This window comes from Phocoena sinus, chromosome 6 (genome assembly GCF_008692025.1).
Source record: "Phocoena sinus isolate mPhoSin1 chromosome 6, mPhoSin1.pri, whole genome shotgun sequence".
NCBI lineage: Eukaryota > Metazoa > Chordata > Mammalia > Artiodactyla > Phocoenidae > Phocoena > Phocoena sinus.
In genome coordinates this window covers 83,042,370-83,068,376 of record NC_045768.1, presented here as the reverse complement: position 1 = coordinate 83,068,376, position 26,007 = coordinate 83,042,370, and the positions used below count along the sequence as shown (strand labels likewise).

At 41.0% G+C, this 26,007-nt stretch overlaps 1 protein-coding gene across 2 annotated transcripts; it reads left to right on the top strand.

The window, feature by feature from the left end:
* The first annotated feature begins 1,028 nt into the window (after positions 1-1,028).
* Positions 1,029-14,605, top strand: C6H9orf64 (chromosome 6 C9orf64 homolog). Of its 2 annotated transcripts, none has more exons than XM_032635023.1 (4): positions 1,029-1,327; positions 2,409-2,668; positions 8,357-8,552; positions 13,417-14,605. In XM_032635023.1, exons 2-4 carry the CDS (start codon positions 2,495-2,497, stop codon positions 13,647-13,649), a joined length of 603 nt encoding a protein of 200 aa, XP_032490914.1. In that variant the 5' UTR covers positions 1,029-1,327; positions 2,409-2,494; the 3' UTR covers positions 13,650-14,605. The 2 variants fall into 2 exon arrangements, with proteins under 2 accessions (XP_032490914.1, XP_032490913.1); XM_032635022.1 differs by having other exon boundaries at positions 1,285-1,868.
* The last annotated feature ends 11,402 nt before the right edge of the window (positions 14,606-26,007 follow it).

Here is a 26,007-nt window from a genome sequence, read left to right as displayed (position 1 = left end):
AGACTTACAACTGCTAGGGTAGTCAACAGGTTGACATTTATTCAACAACCGTATTACTGTACTAGTGACTTTTTCTGGAAGAGTAAATCGTAGTGAAGCTCTTAAAATTCCTTTTTCTTATCCAAATGAAGAAACTGCAGGGATGAAGGTGTTCTGCTTCTCTAAAGGCACAGTTGTCAGACTTAAAGTTCCAAATACTCCCCCAATTCAATAACTAGAGATGACTACTGATGATTATTTTTAATGGGTGATTTTCAAAGATGTGAACGTTTTATATGATCCATGGAGATTTAAGTCTCTGAAGGAGAAAAAAATACATGCCTCTATACCAAAATTTCATCACGAGGCAAACTTGGATCATCACTAAACTGACTCCTAAACCTCTCTCCTTATACTACTAGAAGGTTTGTGTGCGTTTGTTTTGTTTTGCTTTTTTAAGTTTGGGGCTGTAAGGTGATACTTATATTTTATAATAATGTCTCTTCAGTTGATTAGAGCCACTGACATAGTCCCTTACTTGACCAGGATGGTTGGCACTGGTGAGCTTGGTTCGTGGAAAGTGCCCTTGACTTGGAGATGGAATCTCAGCCCAGACCACTGCTATGACCAGGAAGTAAGCACTGAATCACTCAGCTTCTCTTGCACAAATAGGGATTACGATTGCTGCTTTTGACACGGCCGTAGACTACATGGGATTCGGTATCTAAGCACAAATCCAGGCACATAATATTAATTTAACGATTTAAGACACTTGTTTCCTCATCCATTTCTCCAAACATTCCAACTAATCCTAAACCTCCAAATGGGCCAGGATTCAGCAAAATGAAGAAGTGGCCTGCCTGGGACATGGGGGTGGGGGTGGCGGGACCGCCAACCCGTGTCGTAGTCTAGGGGTGGCTCGGCCCCCCATACCGAGACCCGCGGCCAGAAAGCTCCTCGCGTTCCAGGAACCCGGATGCAGGGCGTCGCCACGGATATCTTGCCTAGACTTCGCCCTCCGTGGAGAGGGGAGGGGCGGGAGCCGAGTGAGGGCAACGCAGTACACCGGTTGGAATCATCGCGACTCGGGCCACAGCGGCGGACGCAGGCCCACCTGCCCGAGGGAGGGGGGAGCACGGGCAAAACGGCCAAGCCCCACGTCTCGGAGTGGGCAACTCCCAGCAACGGCGCGCCGGACGCTTCGAGGCGGTTTCCAGACCTTCAGAAGCGGAGGCGGGTCCTGGGAGTGCGCCCCGGCGCGAGTGGGCGGGGCCGCCCTCCCGGAAGTGCCTGCGGCCTCGGGCTGGCGCGCTGCGCAGCGCAGCGGTATGCCCAGTTCCCCAGTCTGGTACGGCTTCGGCTGTCGGGGCCGGGCCCAGTCGGTTTTGCTAGCCTCTCTGAGAGGGCGGGAGCCTTTTAGGGCAGCGATCCCGCGGTGGAAAGGGAGGAGGAGTCGTAGGGGACCCTGGCCCTTGCCCCAGCTAGAGAGGGAAGAGAGTTTGGCTGGCCTGCGGGCGAAAGCGTCGGTTCCCTTTCCACAGGAGAGGGGCGGATGGACGGGCTTCTGACTCCCAGGGAGTCCGCAGAATTCATTGCGGAGAACAGTCGAGATGTGTTCATTGACTGCGGAGGCGTGCGGAGGGTGGCCGAGCTTCTGCTGGCCAAGGCCGCGGGGCCCGAGCTGCGCGTGGGAGCCTGGAAGGCCCTTCATGAGCTGAACCCCAAGGCGGCCGACGAGGCCGCCGTTAACTGGGTGTTCGTGACAGACACGCTCAACTTCTCCTTCTGGTCGGAGAGTGACGAGCACAGATGTCTGGTGGGGTACGGGGGGAAAACGTACAGTGGGTACTGGTCCCTGTGCGCCGCGGTCAACAGAGCCCTGGACGAAGGTTGGTGCCCCTTCTCCCGGTCAGACCCAGCAGCTTTGAGGTTTCAGTTTAGTGGGAGGGTCCCACAGAGCGGGTTGGGAGATGGAATAATGTGTTGATAAGGCGAAATTGAAGTTCTTCACTGCCGGTACCTCTGCTTAAAAGTATGAGAAGAGGCTGGCATAAAATCTTTATTCAGTGGGAAATGATTCTAATATTTATCATTGTCACAGCTAAGTCAAAGTCAGTTTTCTAAAGAATGCCACTTTGATGGCATCTGAGGAACAAAGGGCAGAAATTATAACACATTTTACACAGTCAAAATACATCTGATGTAATATTACAATTGTTAGAAGTGGATGAACAAATACAGACAAGCAAATAGAGAATGAGGGATCTGCTTCTGATTTTTAATTACTCATCCACTTTTACTGCATTCCTATAACAATTATGCATTCCTTTAACAATTATGTGGTTTCATTTTAATTGTGTTGCAATAGCAAGGGCCTAATGAATATAAATGTATGACGTTGTTCCAATGCCTTTTCTTTTCTCCCCAAGGGATACCAATAACTAGTGCTTCGTACTATGCCACAGTTACCCTGGATGAGGTTCGGCATATACTCCGTTCTGACACAGACGTCCCCATGCCTTTGATAGAAGAGAGGCATCGGATTCTCAATGAAACTGGGAAAATTCTGCTTGAGAAATTTGAAGGCTCTTTTCTTAATTGTGTCCGAAAAAGTGATAAAAGTGCTCAGAAGTTATTGCACCTGGTAGTTGAAAGCTTTCCTTCTTATAGAGATGTGACTCAGTTTGAGGTGAGTTGCTTCTGTTGGCCATTTAATTTTTTTTATTTTTATTTTTTAAAATATACTTATTTTTTGGCAGCATTGGGTCTTCGTTGCAGTGCGCAGGCTTCTCATTGCAGTGGCTTCTCTTGTTGCGGAGCACGGGCTCTAGGCGCGCGGGCTTCAGTAGTTGTGGCACACAGTCTCAGTAGCTGTGGCTCACGGGCTCTATAGCGCAGGCTCAGTAGTTGTGGCGCACAGGCTTAGTTGCTCCGCGGCATGTGGGATCTTCCCGGACCAGGGCTCAAACCCGTGTCCCCTGCATTGGCAGGCAGATTCTTAATCACTGTGCCACTAGGAAGCCCCTGTTGGCCATTTTAGAGTTCTTTAATTATCTTCTCATAGTTAACTCTTTTACTTCCAGAATTCCTTTTGAGAATAAAAATTTAAATTTTGGAATTTTTTTCCATGTGGAACAAAGGAACAATAACAAAATTATTAAGTAGTGTTTCAAAGATATTACTTTTCTTAATGTTTTCTAATCAGTGTATTCTCTTTATTCTGTCCTTTAAAAATGTTTCAAACCTGAATTAACACTAGACCTTCAACATGATGTTGTCACTTAGGGATAGTGAGGTCCTTTTAGTACTTCAAAAAATTTACTTCATTGGATGAAAATCAGGATGTATACTAAATTCTCTCTAATAAAAAATATTTCTTGCAGAGTTCTAATGTATATATACTGTGTGTTTTCTTTTTCATACACAGGGTACTTTAACAGTATTATTTGCTTTATGGTACAAAAGAGTTTAAATAGGCATTCTTTTAAAAGGGTGAACATTTTGTGTACTCTCCCAGTGTACACCTGGATTTTGTTTTTGTATAATTCGTTTAGAATTTGTTATCACTGTTTATTTTAACTGTGACGTAGAATTGAAAGCAACTTCAGGGGGATCATATAATGTAAATCTATTGACTAAGTTAATGAATACTTGTGTCAACTTAAAATTTTGAAGCTACCCTTTTGTGATCACAATTCTGCAACTAAAATTACCAGTAATATTGTTCAAATCGTTCTTTATGATTTACAAGGTGTTTGCACAGACGCTCTCATTTGATCCGCAGAACAACTCTGTGGGGCCTAGGGACAAGGAACATTACAGTCCTGTTTGCAGACCAAGAACCAAAGTCTGAAAAAAAGAAAGGTTAACTAGTGTATCTTAGGTCATTTAGTCAAGAAATAGCTAGCTTTTCAATTCTGCTGTAAAGTGAGAGATGCCTGATTATGTATGTTAAGATTCTTTTAATTGCAACTGACAGACACAAAACAAGAAAAAACTTAAGCAAAAAGAATTTGGGGATAGGTACTGGGGATAAACATCCAGGATCAGGGACTCAATGCCATCAGGATTCAGTCTCTCTTCTTTGTTTCTCTTGACTCCATTTTTCCTTTACTGCAGACCAGCTTTCTCCATGAAGTAGAAAAGGTCCATGAATTTTGCATTTTATCACTTCAGCCATCAGGGAGAGAGGGAGAAACTTCCTCTGGGTTCTAAAACTCCTGGGCGAGGACTGAATGGGCCGGACAGAGGCAGTTCTTAGAAAAGAGGCCCTAGGCCACTGTTGAACTTTATTCTCTTCTGAGGAACAATTTTACTAATGCAGAGGGTACTTTGAGATTTATCTTTGTCTTCAAAGTATGTCATTTCAACCTTGTTTTTCAGGAAATTTGGAACAAGTTCCTTGGTCCATCATTCCAACCATTTATAAATATATTAAACAGTGTATAAAATAAATCAAACTGCCATTAATGTGGCTGAGACTCTGTGTATTCCAGAACTGACATGGTTGTTGTACAAGAAGGGCTGAGATTAAATCTAACATGACTTCAGGATGCAATGAACTCAGGACACCATGTAGTTTATTTACTTTCAAGTTGTCCTGAATTTTTGTCTTTGTGAAAGAAAGGAGTGATTTTTTGGTAGATTATGGTGTTGATTTAGTAAGCATTTGTTGAATTTCTCTTTTATTTACAGCATAGTGCTTTCTTTTGATTTGTTATGTATGCTGAAAAGTTCAGTTAAAAACTGTACCAGGATATAGATTAATTTTAAGGCTGATACATTTTAAATGAAAATTAGTACCTGAACCATTTCCCATCAGTATTTATTTCTAAAATACATTCTTACAGAAATATCCCCAAAATGTAACAAAAATCAAACCTAAACCTTTTAACACTTTCCTAAAGGAGTATTATATTTTTTCATGTATTTTTTCATAAGATTATCATTATTGTTACACAAAAGCACTATATTTCTGAAAGCCGTATGATTCCTAACATAACGCTGAGCATGTAGTGGGTGCTCACTTAACCCTTTGATTAGTTAATTTACAGTTACTTTTGCATATTCATTTAAAAGATATATAAATAGTTAGAGCACTTTGCTCAATTAATTCCAAGTCTAAAGGAATTCAAATTAAGTTTGGGTGCTGCTTCTGAATTCAGAAAGTGCTAAAATCAAATGTCTTTTAATCCATATTTTAAAATTTTCTAATTGCAAAAGTAAAACAAATTAATACAGAATTTGGAAGGTACAGAGGAGCAGTCTTTATTCTGCCAAGAGGTAACCACTATTCACAATTTGGTCTTTTTCTCTGTGTGTGTGAATGTGTATACATATGAGTGGGGGAGAGTTATGCTATACAAACTTTTAAAATTTAACATATTATGAGCATCTATGTCAATAAAAATTCTTTCACAGCACACTTTTTTTTCCATACTACTATTTTTAATGACTTCACAGTATTCCACCATATGGATGTACATTACCATAATTATTTGCCTGAACTATTTTACCAGAATAATTGTGATACACAGTTTTAGTTTTTAAATTAAATTTTGTATCTTATTGTTTTCCGTTTTATATAATAATAAGCAATACTGACAACAGTTTACACCCGTAATATTTTCTTAGGATGGATTCCTAGTAATAGGATTACTGAGTCAGAGCATGGCCAGGATTTTCAGGCTTGTGATACATAAAAATGGTAACTCTTCTCCAGAAAGATGATCAGCCACAGCGTATTGGAATGCCCTTTTCCCTGCTCCTTCGTAATATAGTCATGGTATTGGTTGCTGTATTTTTTAATCTTCAGCAAGTTACATAAAAATAGTTACAATTGTTTTTAATGTTTATTTAGTTACTGCGATTTATCATTCACTTTTAGATATTATGAACAAATTAATGAAATTAGAAAATTTGTCTAAATGAGACAGTTTTAGATCAGTGATTTCCCAACCTGGCTGTGCCCCAGAATCAGTTAGGAAGCTTCAAAATTCAGATACATTTCCAAAGCACCATCCTCAAAGATTCTGATCTATGGGTAAAAGAACTATTTTTTTTAAGCTCTTCAAGTGACTCTGATTTAGACTATTCAGTAGCTATATAAAAGTCCTAATTAATAGATTGGCTTCCTTTACGCTGATGTACTGATAAATATACATGAAAAGCATGAGCTTTTCTGATATTTTAATTGATAACATTTTATGTTACTCTTAAGCATTTGTAATTTTTGACCTTTCTAATTTGTTCATAATAAGTTTGTTGCAGAAAATCAACTCATGGTTATAGAGTTTTACACTGGTAATTACTTTATAAAGGTACTATTTTGAAAATATTTTATTCACAAAGCAATATTATGGAAATATAGGGTAATTGTTATTTGGGGATTTACTGGTATTTTCAGTGATATCAGTTAATATTTTACAGATGTAGAATTTTATTACTAAAATTATTTCATTACTAAAAACCATATCAGCTTGTTAAGAAAATGTTTTATAGGTGATTTGAGTTTATTTTTAGATTCTTTGCTTGAATTTGTTTTTGTTTTTGTTTTCATTTTAGGGTATTATAATCTAATCCTTGTGATACTAGTTGGCTACCATGGAAGCAGTGCTCATGATGTGACAATTTGTGTTTTGTTAGATGCCAGCACTGATTTTGTTATATAAGTCTGGTTCCTAGATTTTTCCAGTTTGCTCTATGAATCTTGTTAAAAATAGGAGACAGTAGCTTCTATCATAGTAAATATTATGATGTAATAATTTTGTTTGAAACAGTTTTATTTTGCCAATTAAGTTTTATGCCTTGCTGTTTAATAAAGTAGACTTGAATTAGAAACCTAGTTACCATATATAAGTCCAGTGTATATAGAGGAACAGCTGCCAGGTTGTCATATTTTGATAGGTTTGAGAATATAGATTATTAGCAAATGATATAGGGATATTTCTTAGTGGTGATTTGTTCCCCCAGCACTCATTGTAATTTACAGTCTTTACCCTATGTCAAAAAATGAGTGTATGTGTTTGCCCTAGAAAACAAGATACCTGCTTTTTTAGTGGTGGCCTTAGAAAATTTAGTTTAAAAAAAAAAAGAAATGAAATTTAGTTTATTTAGTAAAAGTAAATCTGGATTGATTGTAAGAGGTATACCTTAAGGTTAAGGAATATTAGGTTATTTCTCATTAGGACAGTGTAGCATTGGAGGTTTTTTTAGTAAATAAAGGAATCTGTATTATCATCTTAAAGAATTTTTATATGGAGTCTTTCCTTGAAGAATTTAATTTCATTTTTTATTTACTTCTTTATGTCATTTACTTATTTAAACATTCTCCAAGGTGGTCAGAATATATTTTGGGAGCCAGTGATACTGATTATTCACATTTAGCAGACTAGCAGTTATAGAAGATGATTTGAGGTTATTAGCATTGGTGTTAGGACTAGGAGTAGACTGTAATTATCTGTTTTTCCATAGTGAAAGCTAATGAGCATTTGTAGTTTTATAGAGAGTTTTAAAAAATTCATTTATTTATTTGGCTGCACCGGGGTCTTAGTTGCGGCACATGGGATCTTTAGTTGCGGCATGTGGGATCTAGTTCCCTGACCAGGGATTGAACCCAGGCCCCCTGCATTGGGAGCATGGAGTGTTAACCACTGGACCACCAGGGAAGTCCCTATAGGGAATTTTTGAGTTAAATTATGACCCATTATCTTATAATGCCTGGTTAAATTTGTTTCTTCCATGTATAAATATAATTGGTAACTAATTTTGTTATATAGACTTACATATTAACTTGGACCATTTCCAAAAAGGGTAGACTTGATAAATTATAGCTGCTGATCAGTTTTGTCTTTATCTCTGAAATAAGTTAATCATTTTATCTGAAAGGAAACTAAAAAATGGATGTTGTAATTCTCTTCAGAGGTGAATTTAGGAATGATTATTTTCTTCTTTATACTCTTCCATATTTTATACAATTAATGTGAATTATGTTGCAATCAGAAAAACATACATTTTTTAACTTAAACTTTCTAAAGAAATGCTATCTAGCCCTTAACAATAGCAAGCAGGTGGATTATAGTGACACAGAAATATGTATATGAAGTAATGCCATTGAAAAAGAACACTAAATAGTGCCATGATTACATAAATTGTATTTTATGTGCTTTGAAAAATATAGGAAGTAAATTTGGAGTGATAGAGATAACTTAGTATTTATTAGACCCCTTCTTTTTTTCTGTAGAAGGCCTATAATTTCTTACCAAAGAGTAAGATTATTCTACCCTTGAAAAATGTTTTCTGTGTGTGCCTTTTTTTTAGTAGCATACATAAAGCTTTCACATACCCAGGTAACATTTATATTCTCCTCATTCATCAGGGGAAAAGAATTTCTTTTTACAAACGGGCCCAAATCCTTGTGGCAGATACGTGGAGTGTATTAGAGGGAAAAGGAGACGGCTGCTTTAAGGACATCTCCAGAATCACCATGTTTGCTGACTATAGATTACCTCAGGTTCTTGTTTACCTGGGAGCCCTGAAATACTCTGACGAACTACTGGAGAAACTTCTCAAAGGTTTGCCAGCTTAATTAAGCCATTCTTTGTTATATGTTGGGTCTTTGTCTAGTTTCTTTCACAAAAGGTCTTCCTTCCTTAAAAAACAAAACAAAACACTATTACTGTTAAAAGCACATGTAAAGAAGAATGCAGGGGCAATTAAATTACAAAGAAAATTGCTTTTTGTTGTTTACAGTGTGGAATATAGATATTGTTGGAAATCACACTATTTGGACATCATCATTTCAGAGTCTTATAATAAAATGAAACTTAAATTTATGTCATGTGAAGGTGTGCAACACTAAGACAGTTCAGGTTTGTATTTAAAGAGTGCTAAGCTGAAGAGCACACTACACTGTGAAATAAAAGGTGGGCTGAGGGCTTCCCTGGTGGCGCAATGGTTGAGAGTCCGCCTGCTGATGCAGGGGACACAGGTTCGTGCCCCAGTCCGGGAAGATCCCACATGCCCCGGAGCGGCTGGGCCCGTGAGCCATGGCCGCTGAGCCTGTGCGTCCGGAGCCTGTGCTCCACAACGGGAGAGGCCACAGCAGTGAGAGGCCTGCGTACAGGAAAAAAAAAAAACAAAAAAAAACAGGTGGGCTGAGAGATAGGTAATATTTACTGGATTTTGCATTAGGAGGCTCCAAGGTCTGTCACTGGCTTATCTTGCACAAGTCACTCACTTTCCTAGGCTTATTTATTTACCATTATTGGGTTTGATTATTGATTCTCAAGAGTGGGAGCCTTATTATAATATGTGAGTATAGATAATTGTGTTTGTATGAAAAGTAGCTTTTTGTTTTTTAAACATTTCTTTGTATAAGGAAAATAATTATACTGTACAATTTTCATGTTAATTTCTCTTTTAAGTACAGTATTTTCAGCTACTTTTTTCTTTATTTTTAAAAGAAGTAGTTTTTATGATTGAATAATTTTCTCTTGTGAAATAGATTTCAATCACCCAAAATAAGAATAGCACAGGATATAAAAGTACCATTATTTCTATGATTGCTTCTACCAGGTTTTTATGCAGCCTTGGGCAATCTGTTTTGCCCATTTCCTCATCTGAAAAATAACAAGCTATTTTATGTCACAATGCTCATGTCTGGGGTCATTAATTGTTGGATACCTTTAAAAGGGACAACATTTAGCAGTCAGGGCTTCTACATACAGCCATATTCAGCTGATCTTTTTTTTGGCCAACGTATAGAATGTTCATTCCTATCTCTAAACACACTCTTGCTTGGTTTCCCTCACCCAGATTTTCTTTTTTTCAATTCAAATCCTACACATCCACAAAGGCTTAGTTCAATTGTCACCTCTTCCACATAGCTTTTCCTAACTCTCCATGCTTTGTCTGTCTCCTTCTCCTGAGTTTTTAGAGCACCCAGTTGTCTCTGCTACTGTGAGAAAAACTCTGGTGAGAAGGGATCACCCAGCGTAGTTGTACAGAGTTGTCTGAATTTTCTTGTACCATCCATTTCACCTCCAGAGGCTCTTTTCCAAATGTCCAGCTGCAGCTGTTACTGCCTCTTATTACATCCAGCTTCAAACTATCCTTCGCTAGTTTGTCATAGGGGGAGCAAATTCCCTTGCCTCTTAGTTTATTTAAGCAAAGTTGGAATTTTTTTTTCCCCAAAAAGTACTTTACTAACAACTAGAGGAGAAAAATTGATAGAACCTATAAATATAAAGGAGCACACATAAGTCTAGGACACTGATTAAAAAAATTTTTTTTTTAATATTTATTTATTTGGCTGCGCCGGGTCTTAGTTGAGGCATGTGGGCTCTTTTAGTTGCAGCATGCGAGCTCTTAGTTGCAGCGTGCAGAATCTAGTTCCCTGACCACGGATTGAACCTGGGCCCCCTGAATTGGGAGCATGGAGTCTTAACCACTGGACCACCAGGGAAGTCCCTAAAGATTATCTTAAGTGAAATCTAGAACCAGGTGGCTTGATTAGATGAGGTAGAAACTTCCTTAACTGATATCCAGTGATACTTTTTCCAAACTTGAGGATATACTACATGTATAATTCTTTTCTTCTCTTCTCTTCTGGGTAGGGCAGCCCTTGGAAGACCTACTTAGATTTCTGTTCATTTACCTACCTAGATTTCTGTTCATTTTATCTTTAGCTCATCTCTTCGCCAAAGGCATATTTTTTAGCTAGCTATAAAGACTGACAATGCAGTTTGGCTAAATTAGATTCTTCATTGTGATTCTAAGGCTGACTTTTAGGCCTAATATGTTGGCCAAGTTACCTTCCCTGACTCTAATCTATGTCAGTCCTCTCAAATGGTTTCATTCTTTTTCTGTTTCAAAGTCCATGTCCTATTCCATACTGTAAGTTGCTGTATTAGTTACTTTGTTAGTTTCCTTATGGCTGACATAACAAATTATCACAAACTTGATGGCTTAAAACAGCAGAAATATATTCTCTCATGTCTCTGGAGACTAGAAGTCTGAAATCAAGGTGTTTGCAGGGCCATGCTTGCTCCCTCTGAAGGGTGTTGGGAAGAATCTTTCTTTGCCTCTTCCTAGCTTCTGGTGGCTGCCAGCAGTCCTTGGCATTCCTTAGCTTTGTAGCTGCATCACTCCAACCATGGCTTTCTTCACTGTGTCTCCTCTGTCTCTTCGTATCCTCTCATTTTTTTTATGAGGACAGCAGTCATGGCATTGAAGGCCCATCCTAACACAGTTATGACCTCATCTTAACTTGATTACATCTGTAGAGGCTCTTTACGAGTAAGGCCACATCCACAGGTACCAGGAGTTAGGACTCGAATGTATTTTTTTGTGGGGGGGGGGGAACACAGTTCAACTCTACAGTTATTTGTTACTGTGTAACAAATTATGCTCATATTTAATGACTTAAAGTAACAAACATTATCTCACAGTTTCTGTGGATCAGGAATTTGGGTGCTGCTTAACTGAGTGCATCTGGCTCAAGGTTGCAGTCAAGCTGTTAGCTGGGGCAGTGGTCTTATCTAATGGCTCCACTTGGGTGTGGTATCTACCTCCAAATTCACTGTCATGGTTGATTTGGCAAATCTGGCAAGTTGATAGTCAAGTTTGAAGGAGTTGATTAGCAAGAGAACTGAAGAATGGATTTGTATGCTGGCACCTGGGGCAAAGTAAGGAAATGGAGGGACACAGCCAGTGTCTGTTCTTCCACCTGCCCCAGGGATCAGGGAGAGATGGATGGAGGGGACACTTAAGATCCTAGGTGACAGAGTGGAACTCAGTGGGGCTAGGGTATTTTCCCTAGGTCTCAGTGGATCACAGGGCCTCTCAGGTACTGTGAAGCTCTGTACAAGGGTACAGATTGGTGGCCAGAGGCCAAATATAGCTTGCAGATGTGTTTTGTTTGGCTTGAACAGTGTTTTAAGTGATTTTTAATTAGTTATCAGCACTTGACAAATAGGAGATTTCACATGAAAATCAACTTTCTGGCTTCTCTTGTAAGAGTAGAGAAATATAGGTACATTGGGTTTACCTTTACACGGGGCAGCACATGCTCTCTAGCTCACCACAGTTTGCATCTGGCAGCTGCATCCACTTACTCTATCTGGCTTATCTTTATAGGCAGTTGAGTTGATGAGCCCAGCTCTAGTCTCCCTGGCAAAGCACTGCCAGCGCCCACCCTGCAGGATCAGATATACCCTGGAGATGGGCGCTGAATATACTGCAGGTCCTATAGGAGCTCGCGGCTCCATATTCAGGCAGAGCTGACTAAAGGATCCTGAATCCAGGATGTAAGGGCAATCTGGCTGTGACATCTGTCACCCCATTGATGGCCAGGGTTGATTCGGCTGATCTGGCTGGCTAGGCGGGTGTCCCCTTCCTCCCTCACTGCTCCATGTGCGTCCCTCCTGAAGCTGCACACTCGGTGGAAGAGGACGACCTTCCCTGATAGAGGAGGACCATTCTTTGGTCAAAGGTATACAAGTAGCTGCACTCCCCTGCTAGAACCTCCAAACAAGCTCTCAAGGATCCTAAATCCGAAGAATGATGATGGTTTTCCTTGCTTAAGCTAAGAACTTTGATTTCCTAGGTTTTCCTTGATGTACCTGGCATGTCCCCAAGACAGTGTTAAGTGGGGAAGGGAGGTACTGTTTATTTGGCCCTCTAGGAGTCCTCCACATTTTGCAATAATGTTTTTATTTTTCCTGACATTAAACCCAAAATTTAAATCCTCTCTAAAAGTAATTTAATAATCTTGCTGTCATATTTTAAAATGTATGGTTAGAGACTTCCCTGGTGGTGCAGTGGTTAAGAATCCACCTGCCAATGCAGGGGACATGAGTTCAAGCCCTGGTCCGGGAAGATCCCACATGCCGCGGAGCAACTAAGCCTGTGTGCCACAACTACTGAGCCTGCACTCTAGAGCCCACGACCTACAACTACTGAGCCTGCGTGCCACAACTACTGCAGCCTGCGTGCCTAGAGCCTGTGCTCCGCAACAAAGAGAAGCCACCACAACGAGAAGCCCACGCACCGCAACAAAAAGTAGCCCCCGCTCGCCGCAACTGGAGAAAGCCTGCACACAGCAACAAAGACCCAGCATAGCCAAAAAAAAAAAAGTATGGTTACTCCATACTTTTTATTTATTGGGGAGCTAGTATATGCAAGGTGCTAGGTTAGGTCCTAGGAATATTGAGACAACTAAGCTGGACATGGTCCTTGTCATTGTGGAACTTAACTTGCAATTTTGAATTAATGCCTGAGTTTAGAAATGGTTTAAATTACCAAAAATAAATCTGAGATTTACAATTTTAAAATCAGTACTATTTAAATACTGTGTTTTGTCCTATAGTAAAGTTTTGAGTAGATTTCATTTCATTGACTATTAGTGCTTCTTGCTCTGTCTTTTTTCCCTTTCAGGAGAAGTGCTTTCATATGGGAATAGGCAAGAGGTGGAAATCAGAGGGTGTTCACTTTGGTGTGTTGAGCTGATCCGGGATTGTCTTCTGGAGCTTACTGAAAAAAAGGATGAAAAAACTAGTGGAGAGATCAATTCCATTCTTCTGGATTATTTCTTATGGGACTATGCCCGTGATCACAGGGAAGATATGAAAGGAATTCCATTTCATCGCACACGTTGCATATATTATTGACCCACAGTGTAAACTGATCCTAAAAATACTTGCATTTTTTTTTTTTTTTCTTTGTGGTATGTGGGCCTCTCACTGTTGTGGCCTCTCCCATTGCGGGGCACAGGCTCTGGATGCGCAGGCTCAGTGGCCATGGCTCACGGGCCCAGCCGCTCTGCGGCATGTGAGATCTTCCCGGACTGGGGCACGAACCCGTATCCCCAGCATTGGCGGACTCTCAACCACTGTGCCACCAGGGAAGCCCTAAAAACTTGCATTCTTATATCACATAATTATTTGTATAATTTTGCTTTATTATTAGAGAAGGTGGTAGAGGTTACAGCAACAAGAAAATTGATTACTCAGGCTCTCTTAAAATATTTTTCCTGACATATCACTCTGTATTGCCAACTTTTTCCTTTGTTTGCTTGTTTAGTTCTAACTATATTTTCGTTTTCTGTGGATACATGACAGAAATAGTAAAGGAAATTTAAAGCTTTCTTTAAAGCTCAGATTTCTTTTTTTTTTTTACATCTTTATTGGAGTATAATTGCTTTACAATGGTGTGTTAGTTTCTGCTTTATAACAAAGTGAATCAGTTATACATATACATATGTTCCCATATCTCTTCCCTCTTGCGTCTCCCTCCCTCCCACCCTCCCTACCCAGATTTCTTAAAATTAATCATGCCTTATAATGTTATTGATCTTTGGTAATAATATTTCATCCATTCAATTGGTATCTTTTTCCAAGGTGTCATAATTTTCTATATACCTTAATCATTTGATATAAGAGAGAGAGAAAGTAGGGTCTTTGCTGTATGAATGCTGCTGCTCTTGTAGAAATCAATCTTGACAGATTTTTAAAAACTTCTTATTGATAAACATAATGATTTTCAATTTAGAATATCTGTCCAGTTTTCTTTTTTTCCTTCGGAGTAACTACATTAGAATTTATTGAATAAAGATTTTTAAAACTTCTCTTAAATCTGGAATGAATTATTTCCTTAAAATAGAATTTACCACACATACTTTTAAAAGGTTTACAATGAATTTGACTATTTACTTTATGTTGCAGGACTCTCATTACCTACCAAGCAAGCACTCGTCTCCCACCTTCATCCCCACCTCCCTTCTAATGTAATCTTGATTTTTGTTACCTACCTTATCACCTCACTGTGACTTGGTGTGAATCAGAAAAAGCCGGCCTTTCTCCAAGCACTTCACTGCCATCTGCTGGAAACTTGTCATAATAGCTTTACAAATGACAATGAGTGGGAGTGTGAGTGGGGCCCCCTGGAGTCCTGTACTGCACAACTTGCCCCACCAGAAGTAGTGGTCCTGTATCTGTCTCTCCCCTATGTGACTAAGGGGAAGGTGATCTTGTCCCCTTCTGGAGATAGACCCGAGTTAATATGAATGGTGTATTATTCATGATGATCCTATTCTCTGCCTGTGATTGTTCTAATAATAGATATATAATCTAGTTCTGGCCAGTGACACTGGAGGGCAAGTCTGCAGGGAGGCTTATGGGAAAAGGTTTCTTCACTTTTAAGAAGGGGCCATGGGAGAAGATCCCTCTTCTTCCTCTGAGCAATGTACTGCCTTAAATGTGATACCTGAAGCTGTAAACGATTATGTGGAGCCAGAGCCCTCCTGAACCTGCCCTGCCTGAGTCCAACCTAGCTATGGCCTTCATTCCTGAGATAATGAGCTCAGCACCTTATTATTGCCATAATTTTGAATTCGTTTTCTGTAGAAAGTATCATAGTTAATAGTTTCCAATTTAACGCGCTCTTACAAGGCTCCAGGAAGCGCAAGCAGAACAGTTGCTTAGACCTCAGGGCTGGCCCAGCTCCTCCTCCTGTCGCCCTTCTTGCTCCTCTCCCTGTCCTGCCCACCGCTGTACCCTTTCCCCTGCTTCCTGTCTTTTCCCTCTTCTCCCTCCTCCCCACCTCTCCCTCTCCTCCCCTCTCCTTCCCCCTCCAGGCTCAGCCAGCTCTGGGCTTCCTGCTTTCCCCATTTACTTCTCCATCATGTAAAAGACAGGGAAGGCAGTTTAGGGCTGTATGGTGCTCCTTGATGTCCAAGACGCAGCTGTCTTTTCTCTTGTTTACACTGAGCATAGCCTGGACTCGCCATCCAAGGTGTCTGCGTTCTAATCTAGGCAGCAGGGTTGAAGAAGCTATGAAGTTGAAGAGTGCAAGGGTTGACAGGAAGGCTCTAGCAGTTACCACGTGCAGTTTTGCTTTCATTTCACTGACTAGAACTTAGTCACATAACCACAACTTACTGCCAGGGAGGCCAGGGAACTATTCTCTATTCCAGGCATTGGGTACCAGCTAAACTAAGGAGTGTGGGTGAATATTAAGAAACAGCAAGTTTTCGTCACCATGCATGGATTTTATAGTTTTCATACCTGATACAGACTAAGAATTTAAATAACAATTCACCTAATGGTTTTAACAGCCAATGATGCTCACTTTCCAGATCTATTGTTTCATTAGGGATTGCAAAATAGTAATATTCTAATTCTAATATTCTTGGTTGTGTGAGCCTTGCACAGAGAGAACTTCTCTCTTGATGGATTTCAGGATAGACTGAGGAACATAATGAACTTGGAGCCACAGCTCCTGAAGTTCCAGAAGATGAGAATGTAGAAATAGGATCTAGAAAGGTTTCTGGTTATGTTGATTTATTGTGCATGCTAATCTCAAAGACAATTAATGTAAATGTGCACAGTTCCTGGAGCCCTTCCCCGCCCTCCCCATCACAGCCCTCCATTCAGGGGAGTCCTTTGTTTACTGTCATTAAACCAGTTCTCTAGCAGAGATCAAACATTAGTTCTGATTCCTTGGTGACTGTTTCCTTTAATAGCTTTTGCTTTGTAACAAGCTCAAAAAACATTTTTTAAAAACATATTTCATTGATTTCTTTAGGATTATTTGGTGGTTTAGCCGTGGTACCATGTCGATGTCCTCCAGCCAAAGTAAACAGGTTGGGTTAATTACTTGTTGCAGCATGGGATGTCTCAGTAAGAGGATGCCTTGGGACAGGGTCTAAGGAAGCAAGGTTCTCTCTAAATTGGATGCCATCAGCCAAAGGCAATTCTGCCTTTGGCTATCTCAAATCTTATCCATAAGGAGGGCAGGCTGAAGCAAGGAAAAACAGAGATTGGTAAAGAAGCATCAGTCACTCATTTCAGCCAAGATAGTAGGATGTTTGGTTCTGTGTGTGTGGCACAGTAGCCTAGGCAAAATTATCAAGTGGCCTTATTTTGTCTCACTTTATCAAGGTCTCTGAGTAACCTTGTCTGAGATTATGTTCAACAGGCGAATACCATGGCATAGCTGTGAGTGCCAGGGCAGCTTTTGTCAGGGGCTGCTTTTGTTCCTTTCTCAACCTTTAACTTCTCCCTGATTAGCACTAAAGAAATTAATAGATTTTATTCAATTCAGTCCAGAAATCAATTAATGAACTCCTTCACTGTTCCTCTTCCCTGAAGCTGAATAGATAATGGTTTAATAATCCAGTTGCGGAGGTACAGGTTTAATGAGCCACAGTACGTGACTTGAGGCAACTACACCTTCCTTTTCCTTGTAGCTCTATGACTCATCTCTCTCTCAGTGTGCTTAGATCAGTTTTTTCCTTTTTTCTTCTTTTTTTACTTTGTTTTTTTATTCTCAGCCCTTTCGTGGATGTTATTGCCAAAGAGAATACCTGAACAAGTAAGGAAATTGACCTCATTCAGTTAATTGCAATATGAAGAGCACCCCAGATGCGAAGATCAGGGTTTCTTGGCAGGGTGGTGTTGCCCTAGTCTTTTATAGGGAGGAGTAGACAGGTTACAGGTGGGGGAATTCACAGGTGGGTTTGTTTTGCAATCAGGAGGCATCTCAGTTCCCTGAAGAGGAAATTTTTATCTTTGTGTCTAGCTAGTTTGAGGCAGACAGATAGTTCTAATCTCAGCTAATCATTCACGAGACAAAGAATGAGGAACTGGGGAGTCTGTGGCTGGCCTCCTCAACAGGTTTGGGTGAAAAGGGAAAGATCCGTGTTTGGTCTTGTCACAGTCACAAGTCAAGCAGGGAGACATGAGAAAGAGTCGACAGACAGTCTTATCTAAGTCACATGGAGAAGGGTCGTTCTTTTGGGTAAACTGTTTCCCAGAACATAAAAGGGTGGGGGATTTCAGAAAACAAAAAGTTAAAAGGTTGAAGGGATTTCTTTTTATTCTTTTTAAAAATATTTATTTAGTTACTCATTTGGCCACGTCGGGTCTTAGTTGCGGCATGCGTGATCTTCATTGTGGCACGTGGGATCTATCGTTGTGGCATGCAGTCTCTTTAGTTGTGGCTTGCAGGCTCCAGAGTGTACAGGCTCAGTAGTTGCAGCACATGGGCTCTGCAGTTGTGGCATGTGGACTAAGTAGTTGCAGCATGCGGGCCCAGTAGTTGTAGCACACGGGCTCCTGAGTGAGGGCTCAGTAGCTGCGGTGTGCAGGCCTAGTTGCCTTGCGGCATGTGTGATCCTAGTTCCCTGACCAGGGATCTAACCTGTGTCCTCTCCATTGAAAGGCAGATTCCCAACCACTGGACCACGAGGGAAGTCCCTGGAGGGATTTCTTTTTTTCTAATTTTTAAAATTAATTAATTAATTTTATTTTTGGCTGCATTGGGTCTTCGTTGCTGTCCGTGGGCTTTCTCTCGTTGTGGTGAGCGGGGGTTACTCTTTGTTGCCGTGTGCGGGCTTCTCATTGCAGTGGCTTCTCTTGTTGTGGAGCATGGGCTCTAGGCACACAGGCTTCAGTAGTTGTGGCTTGCGGGCTCTAGAGCACAGGCTCAGTAGTTGTGGCACACAGGCTTAGTTGCTCTGCAGCATGTGGGATCTTCCCGGACCAGGGCCTGAACCTGTGTCCTCTGCATTGGCAGGCAGATTCTAAACCACTGGATCACCAGGGAAGCCCCTCTGGAGGGATTTCTTAATGTCACTGTTTTCTGAAAGTACAGAGCTCAGGTAAAGTTCAATGTTGTCACCATCAACCCTTTCTTGTGCTTGTGCGTTTTTTGGGAAAAAGATAAGCTGCCATGGCCTAGGCAACATTTGTATTTGCTCTCAAACCATGGGAGGTAATGATCCTCAAAGTAAGGAAGTCCAGAATTGTGAGTTCTCCATAGTATAAAGTATCCAGAGTTAAGATCCAAGGGTCTGGGCTGCCCTAAGGGGAATCACTGTATGCTCACTCCCTTGGTTCTGTCATCAGCTTTTGAACAAATCAGTTAAAATCTCTATGCCTATTTAATTTACATATGCAAGAGGATAATCTGAGTCTGATTTTCTAGTTCTGGTTCCAGTTTTCTTTTTGTATCATTTTGTAAAATATATGCATGTCTCATTTACAGGCTGCAGTAGGATGATACCGTGGTGGTTAATTTTGTGTCAGCTTGACTAGTCCAAGGTGCCCAATTAGTTGGTCAAACACTAGTCTAGATGTTGCTGTGAAGATATTCTCCAGGTGTGATTAACATTTACAATTAATAGACGAGTAAAGCAGTTACACTCCATAACGTGGGGGCTTCAGCCAATCAGTTGAAGGCCTTAAGAGCAAAGACTGAACTTTTCAGAAGAAGGAACAACCCTGCCTCAAGGCTAAAACGTAGAAACCCTGCCTGAGTTTCCCACTTGCTGCCCTGCCCTGAAGATTTTAGACTCAAGACTGTAACATCAGCTCTTATCTGAATTTCCAATTTGCTAGCCTGCCCTACAGATTTCAGACTTGACAGCTCCCACAATCACATGAGCCAATTCCTTAAAATATATCTCTTTCTCTCTAGATAGATGAATGGATGGGTGGAGGGATAGATAGACATATATAGATTATATGTCTATAGTTAGATCTATATATCTATCTCTCTCTATATATTCTGTTGGCTCTGTTTCTCTGGAGAACCCTAATACAGGTATGAATAAATAAAATGGCAAAATAATTTTTGTCTAACTCAGGGATATCAAATATAAAATAAGAAATTAATAAATGTATAATGGGACTAAGTAATTTTTAAGATTCCTTTCAGGTATAAAATTTGCTGACTAGGGCTTCCCTGGTGGTGCAGTGGTTAAGAATCCGCCTGCCAACTCAGGGGACCTGGGTTCGATCCCTGGTCCGGGAAGATCCCACATGCCGTGGAGCAACTAAGCCCATGCACCACAACTACTGAGCCTGCACTCTAGAGTCTGTGTGCCGCAACTACTGAGCCCCTGCGCCACAGCTACTGAAGCCCGCATGCCTAGAGCCCATGCTCCGCAACAAGAGAAGCCACCACAATGAGAAGCCTGCACACTGCAACAAAGAGTAGCCCCCGCTCGCTACAACTAGAGAAAGCCCACATGCAGCAATGAAGGCCCAATGCAGCCAAAAATAAATTTAAAAATTAAATCTTTAAAAGAGAAAGAAAAAATCAAGCATGGTTCCTGTACTAACCGTATTTTAGGATAACCTGATAGTGGGAAAGCTCTTCTTTATAGAATAATTCTAGCTAATAAATGCAAAAAAGAATATTAGAATTAGAACATTACCATTTTGGAATTCCTACTGAAATAATACCTCTGTAAAATAATATCAGTGGTTGTTAAAACCATTAGGTAAAATGCTGATGGGTAAATTTTAAAGGGATGTATTAGGCTGAAAGCACCTGAACTCACTAATAATCTTAACATCACCAGAAGTGAGATACTCAGACATCATGTACCTCCTGGTGTGTTGCAATAGGGAAGTACACAGCCCTGTATTCTTGCCAGAAAAATTGAGCCTGAATCTAATCAAGAATCTAGATCTACAAGTTTACAGGAAATGTAGGAAAAAAGAGGAACAAGTTAAATGGCAACACAAAGATGCCATCGCCAAATATAGAATGTGAGATGTTCTAAAGGACAAATGGCACAGTTTCTTCAACAAATAAGTGATTAAAAAAAAATGGTGAGCATTGGTGAGGATGTGGAGAAATTGGATCCCTTGTGCACTGTTCATGGGATTGTAAAATGGTGAAGCTGCTATGGAAAGCAGTACGGCAGTTCCTCAAAAAATTAAAGATAGAATTACCACACAGTCCAGCAATTCCATTCTGGGTATATACCCAAAAGAACTGAAAGCAGGATCTTGAAGAGATAGTTGTACACCTTTGTGCTTAGCAGCGTTATTTTCAATAGCCAAAAGTTGGAAGCAACTCAAGTGTCCAACAAGAGATGAACGGATAAACAAAATGTTATATGCATACAGTGGAATATTAGCCTTAAGAAGGAAAGAAATTCTGACACATGCTACTGAGGCAAGAGACAGATGGGCCCTCAGGGCAGACGGTTTGCGTTCGTTCCTTATAGACGGATACTCTGAGATGGGAATAACAGGACAACTGAGAGAGGAGGCTCAGCCCTGCCCAGATAGAAGATAAGAGACCTCATTCTCCAAGTTAGAAGACCTTCCCGACTACACATGTGCAGAAAGGCTCCTTGGAGGTCAAAAGGGGAGTCATGCCAAGTGACCAAATCTACACATAGGCCTCGTTGGTAGAATCCATCTTGGCTAAGAGATGCATGCACAAACATGGGAAAATCCTGAGATACACCAAATATGGACTCTGAATCAGACAAATCAAAATGATTGGTCAAAGGAAACATGGAAGAAATGCCCCATATAAGTGATTTAAACTGCCACGAGGGCACAACTCTCTCTGAGCCCGCCTGTGTGTCTGTCCACACATACTGTACTTTTTTTTTCTCTTAATAAATACTTTACTTGTTTCACTACTTTCCGTCTTTGTTGGAATTCTTCTTCTGCAAAGACGTAGAGCCAGGGCCTTGTCACTGACCACTGGTCTAGTGGCTAGGATTCAGTGCTCTCACTGCCACGACCTGACCTCAGTTACTGGCCGGGAGCCGAAATCTCACTTCAAGCCGCTGCAGGCCAAGGCCACCCAAGATCACTACAACATGGATGAAGTTTGAGGATATTTTGCTAAGAGAATAAGTCTGTCACAAAAGGACAAATACCATATGAATCCACTTATATGAGGTACTTAGGGTAGTCAAATTCATAGAGACAGAAATTAGAATGGTGGTTTCCAGGGGGGAAAGGGCTGAATGGGGAATTGTTGTTTACTGGGTATAGAGTTTCAGTTTTGCAAGACAGAAAGTTCTGGAGATTTGTTGAACAGCAGTGTGAATGGACTTAACACTACTCATACCTAAAAATGGTCAAGATGGTAAATTTTATGTTATGTGTATTTTACCACAGTTTTTAAAAAGGTGGAGGTAACTGTTACTAAAAGAGAATTAAGGGACCTGTCAACCAAATGCTACATGTGAACCATGTTTGGATCCTGATTTGAGTAAATACAGGGAGAGAGAAAGATGGAGAGGGGAACAGAGAGAGAGAAAGATGTACATTATGTAGAAAGCTATAGCTGAGCTCAATCTTTGAGGAGGCAGTGTTGACTTTGTCATCTGACACATATAGGCTTCAGTCTTGCCTCTGTCACTTACCAACCATGTAGCCTTGAGCAAATTACTTGCTGTCTTTTAGTTTTTTATTTCCATAAATATTTGTTGCATCTCTGCGACGAACTTAGTATTTACTATGTATTAAACGCTGCTCAACTATGGGGGCATAAAAATAAATAATATATGGTCTCTGCTGATGCTGGAGAATAAAATGTGAGGCAACAAATAGCAGGGATGAGTCTAGAAAGGTAGGCAAAAAGTAGATTAAGGAAGGCCTTTGTATACCATGTCAAGAAGACTGGACTTTATCATGAGAGCCGTTTTATCTTTTTCATAAAAGAGCCATGCAGTTTATACATTTTAAAATTTGTCCTCTATGTTTATAAAAATGTGTTATAAATTTAAAAAATTTAACTGCAATTCAATAAAAAAAATCTCAATGGAACTTTCTTCTGGAAAATGTCAAACTGATTCAAAAGTTCTTCTGGAAGAGAAATGCTAAGAATAGTCAAGAAAGTTACAATAATGAGGAAGGGCTTGCCCTATCAGCAAAATATATAGCAAAATGTGCAAATATACAGTCTGCCTCACTGAATGCTTGCCCGTATTACATTATGAAGAGATGTTGCCAACTTTATAGGCGAAAATGGTTTATCATTTTAATTTTTAAAAATATTTATTTATGGGCTTCCCTGGTGACGCAGTGGTTGAGAGTCCGCCTGCCGATGCAGGAGACACGGGTTTGTACCCCAGTCCAGGAGGATCCCGCATGCCGCAGAGCAGCTGGGCCCGTGAGCCATGGCCGCTGAGCCTGTGCGTCTGGAGCCTGTGCTCCGGAACGGGAAAGGCTGAGGCAGTGGGAGGCCCGCGTACCGCAAAACAAAAACAAAAACAAAAACATTTATTTATTTAATTAATTTTTTGGGGCTACGTCAGGTCTTAGTTGCAGTATGTTGAGGCACCTTTGTGATTAGCAGCGTTATTTTCCAGTCTTTGTTGAGGCAGTCTTTGTTGAGTTCCAGTCTTTGTTGAGGCATGTGGGATCTTTCGTTGTGGTGCAGGCTCTTCACTGCGGCATGCAGGTTTCTTTCTAGTTGTGGTGTACGACCTTCTCTCTAGTTGTGGCATGCAGGTTTTCTCTCTCAAGTTGTGGCACGCAGGCTCTTCATTGCGGCATGCAGGTTTCTCTCTAGTTGTAGTGTACGACCTTCTCTCTAGTTGTAGCTCGTGGGTTTCTCTCTAGTTGTGGCATGCAGGTTTTCTCTCTCTAGTTGTGGCACGCAGGCTCCAGGACACATGGGCTCTGTAGTTGTGGTGCATGGGTTCCAGAGTACGTGGGCTCTTGTAATTTGCAGCCTGTGGGTTCTCTAGTTGAGGCGCACGAGCTCAGTAATTGTGGCAAGTGGGCTTAGTTGCCCCGCAGCATGTGGGATCTTAGTTCCCCAACCAGGGATTGAACGTGTGTCCCCTGCATTGGAAGGCGGATTGTTTACCGCTGGACCACCAGGGAAGTCCCTATCATTTTAATTTACATTGTTTTGGTTTATTAGTGAAGTAAAACATCACTGACATGTAAGCCAGACTTCAGCTTTCTTCTAATCCTCTGCCTTCTAGGTTCACGTGGTTTTGTCCAGCACCAGACTTGACTTAGGGGCTGGCAGATCTTTAAGTTGCTACAAACAATCCTCTGTCACAAATACCTCGGTTAGCAATGTAGACTTTACTGAAGATTTTGCACGGGAGAGAGAGGAAGAGGTTCACCTTCCTCACAGCACGCAACCTAAAGATCTCCATTAGCCATTTCTGTTCTCCCTGGAATTCCTTTATCAGCTATCCTTTCCCTCTCTCTGATTCAGCTTCTTCCCAGCATCTTGGGCTTCCTCCATCTTTCTCATTCCTTCTCAAGAGCAGTCAAATAATTCTCCTGGTTCATATGCACAACACCATCTTCTTCTCTGAAGCCTGGGTACCTACCAAAGGTCAAACCCAGGAGACTTAACTTCCACCTGGGTGTAGGCTGGCAAAGCATCTTCTCTGCAAACTTAACTTCCACCTGGGTGTAGGCTGGCAAAGCATCTTCTCGGCAAAAGAAGTCTCTCTCTCTACATGGATTTCTCATTCCAGCTGCTGAGTAGTAATATTCTCCATGACGTCACAGAAATGGTATAGGCAAAGGTCAGATTTGTGGTCAAGTTTGTGTCCTGCATAGATCACTATAGCAGGTGTGCAGGAAGGATTTGTGAGGGCAAGATGGGAAACACAGGAAAATCACAGGTTCTTGCCCTGCCAAATGGTGGGAGTGCAGGCTGCTGCACTCCAGCGCCCTCCCTGCACTGCTATCCAATTGCTTTGCTTCAGTATAGAGAGGCACATGCAGCCTCTTCCCCTAGCCCTGTCCAACCAGAAGGCCAGTTTCCCCTTGGTGCCACTCCCCCAGGCTCTCCAGGTCACTCTTAGAGCCTCCTTTGACTTAAGAGAGATGCCTCTTACTTGTGAACCCTCTATTCCCCACTCCACAAGGACCAAGACCCCATGACTCTCCTTCATCACCCCAAGTCCCTCTTTATAAGAGCTATAAAAGGAGATAGGATTGGAGTTGGAATGGAATTAGTTTTGTTCTGCTGTAAGTCCTGGGAGTGAAGGGGGTGATAATGACTGGTGTCTACAATGTGGGGAACTTAAGTGACCCCTTCTCTTCAACTTTGGACTCAAGACACCAATTTGGGGGCAACAGGAAATGTCCCATTCCAATCCTGTTAGGCATTTGCTGACCTCGTCTGCAGACATGTGGCCTCCTGAAACCTGCTGCCTAGTCTTCCCGGGAATTCCCAGACCTAAATTGTTACTTTTATTCATTGCAGTTTTGTCAGCAGACCAGTCATGATGGGCAACTTTTAAAAAAAAATTCTAAAAGTGCAACATAATTAACAAATTCACCTCTTTGGATTTTAAAAATTCAAAATAATTCAATTTAATAATTTAAGCAGCTTTTTTTTCTGCTTTCACTTTTAAGTTTTATGAGAGAAGGACTGCTTTTTGAAGATACTTAGATGGTGCTATTAAAAATGGGAGGCATTGAGGCATTTAAAAGTAAATTGGAAAAGTTAAAACATAGAATTACCATATGACCCAGCAATTTCATTCCTAGGTCTATACCCAGAAAAACTGAACAAAACAAAACAAAACATTAAACAGATACTTGTACATGATGTTAATAGCAGCATTATTCATATTATTCCCAAAGTGGAAAAAACCCACATATCCCTCGGCTGATGAATGGATAAATAAAATGTGGTATGTCCACATAACGTAATATTATTCATCCATAAAAGGGAATTAAAGTTCTAATACATGCTACAACATGGGTGAAACTGGGAAATGTTTAGCAAAAGAAGCCAGACACAAGGCTACAAATTGTATGATTCTATGACTATGAAATGCCCAGAACAGGTAAATCCATAGAAACAGAAAGCAGATTAGTGATCGCCAGTGGCTGGGGAAGAGAGGAATGGGAGTGACTGCTAACTGGTATGAGGCTTTCCTTTTGGGGTGATGAAAATGTTTTGGAAATAGGTGATGGTTGCACAACATTGTGAATGTCTAAAACGCCATTGAATTGTACATTTTAAAACGGTTCATGTTATGTTATGCGGACTTAACTTCAATAAAAATAAACGGAATTGGTAGCTAAAATATTGAAAGCAATGTGAATCTTTCTCATATTCATCTTACAAACTCCTGGAGAGTTCTCTGGCTCAGCACTATGAGAGGGGTCCCTGGGTAGTATTTACTTTGGAGCTAATCTGGGAGGCGGGGCCTCCAGGTGGCCGGCTCTAGGCTCCTCCCTGACGGGGCGGGGGCATGGGCGGGGCTTGGCGGGCTGGGGT

What these genes read in the sequence shown, in the direction of transcription:
- C6H9orf64 (XM_032635022.1), top strand. Translation starts at nt 1,532, where the DNA reads ATGGACGGGCTTCTGACTCCCAGGGAGTCCGCAGAATTCATTGCGGAG. An exon ending in CAACAGAGCCCTGGACGAAG is followed by an intron (nt 1,869 to 2,408) that starts GTTGGTGCCCCT and finishes TTTCTCCCCAAG; the next exon opens with GGATACCAATAACTAGTGCT. An exon ending in GAGATGTGACTCAGTTTGAG is followed by an intron (nt 2,669 to 8,356) that starts GTGAGTTGCTTC and finishes CTCATTCATCAG; the next exon opens with GGGAAAAGAATTTCTTTTTA.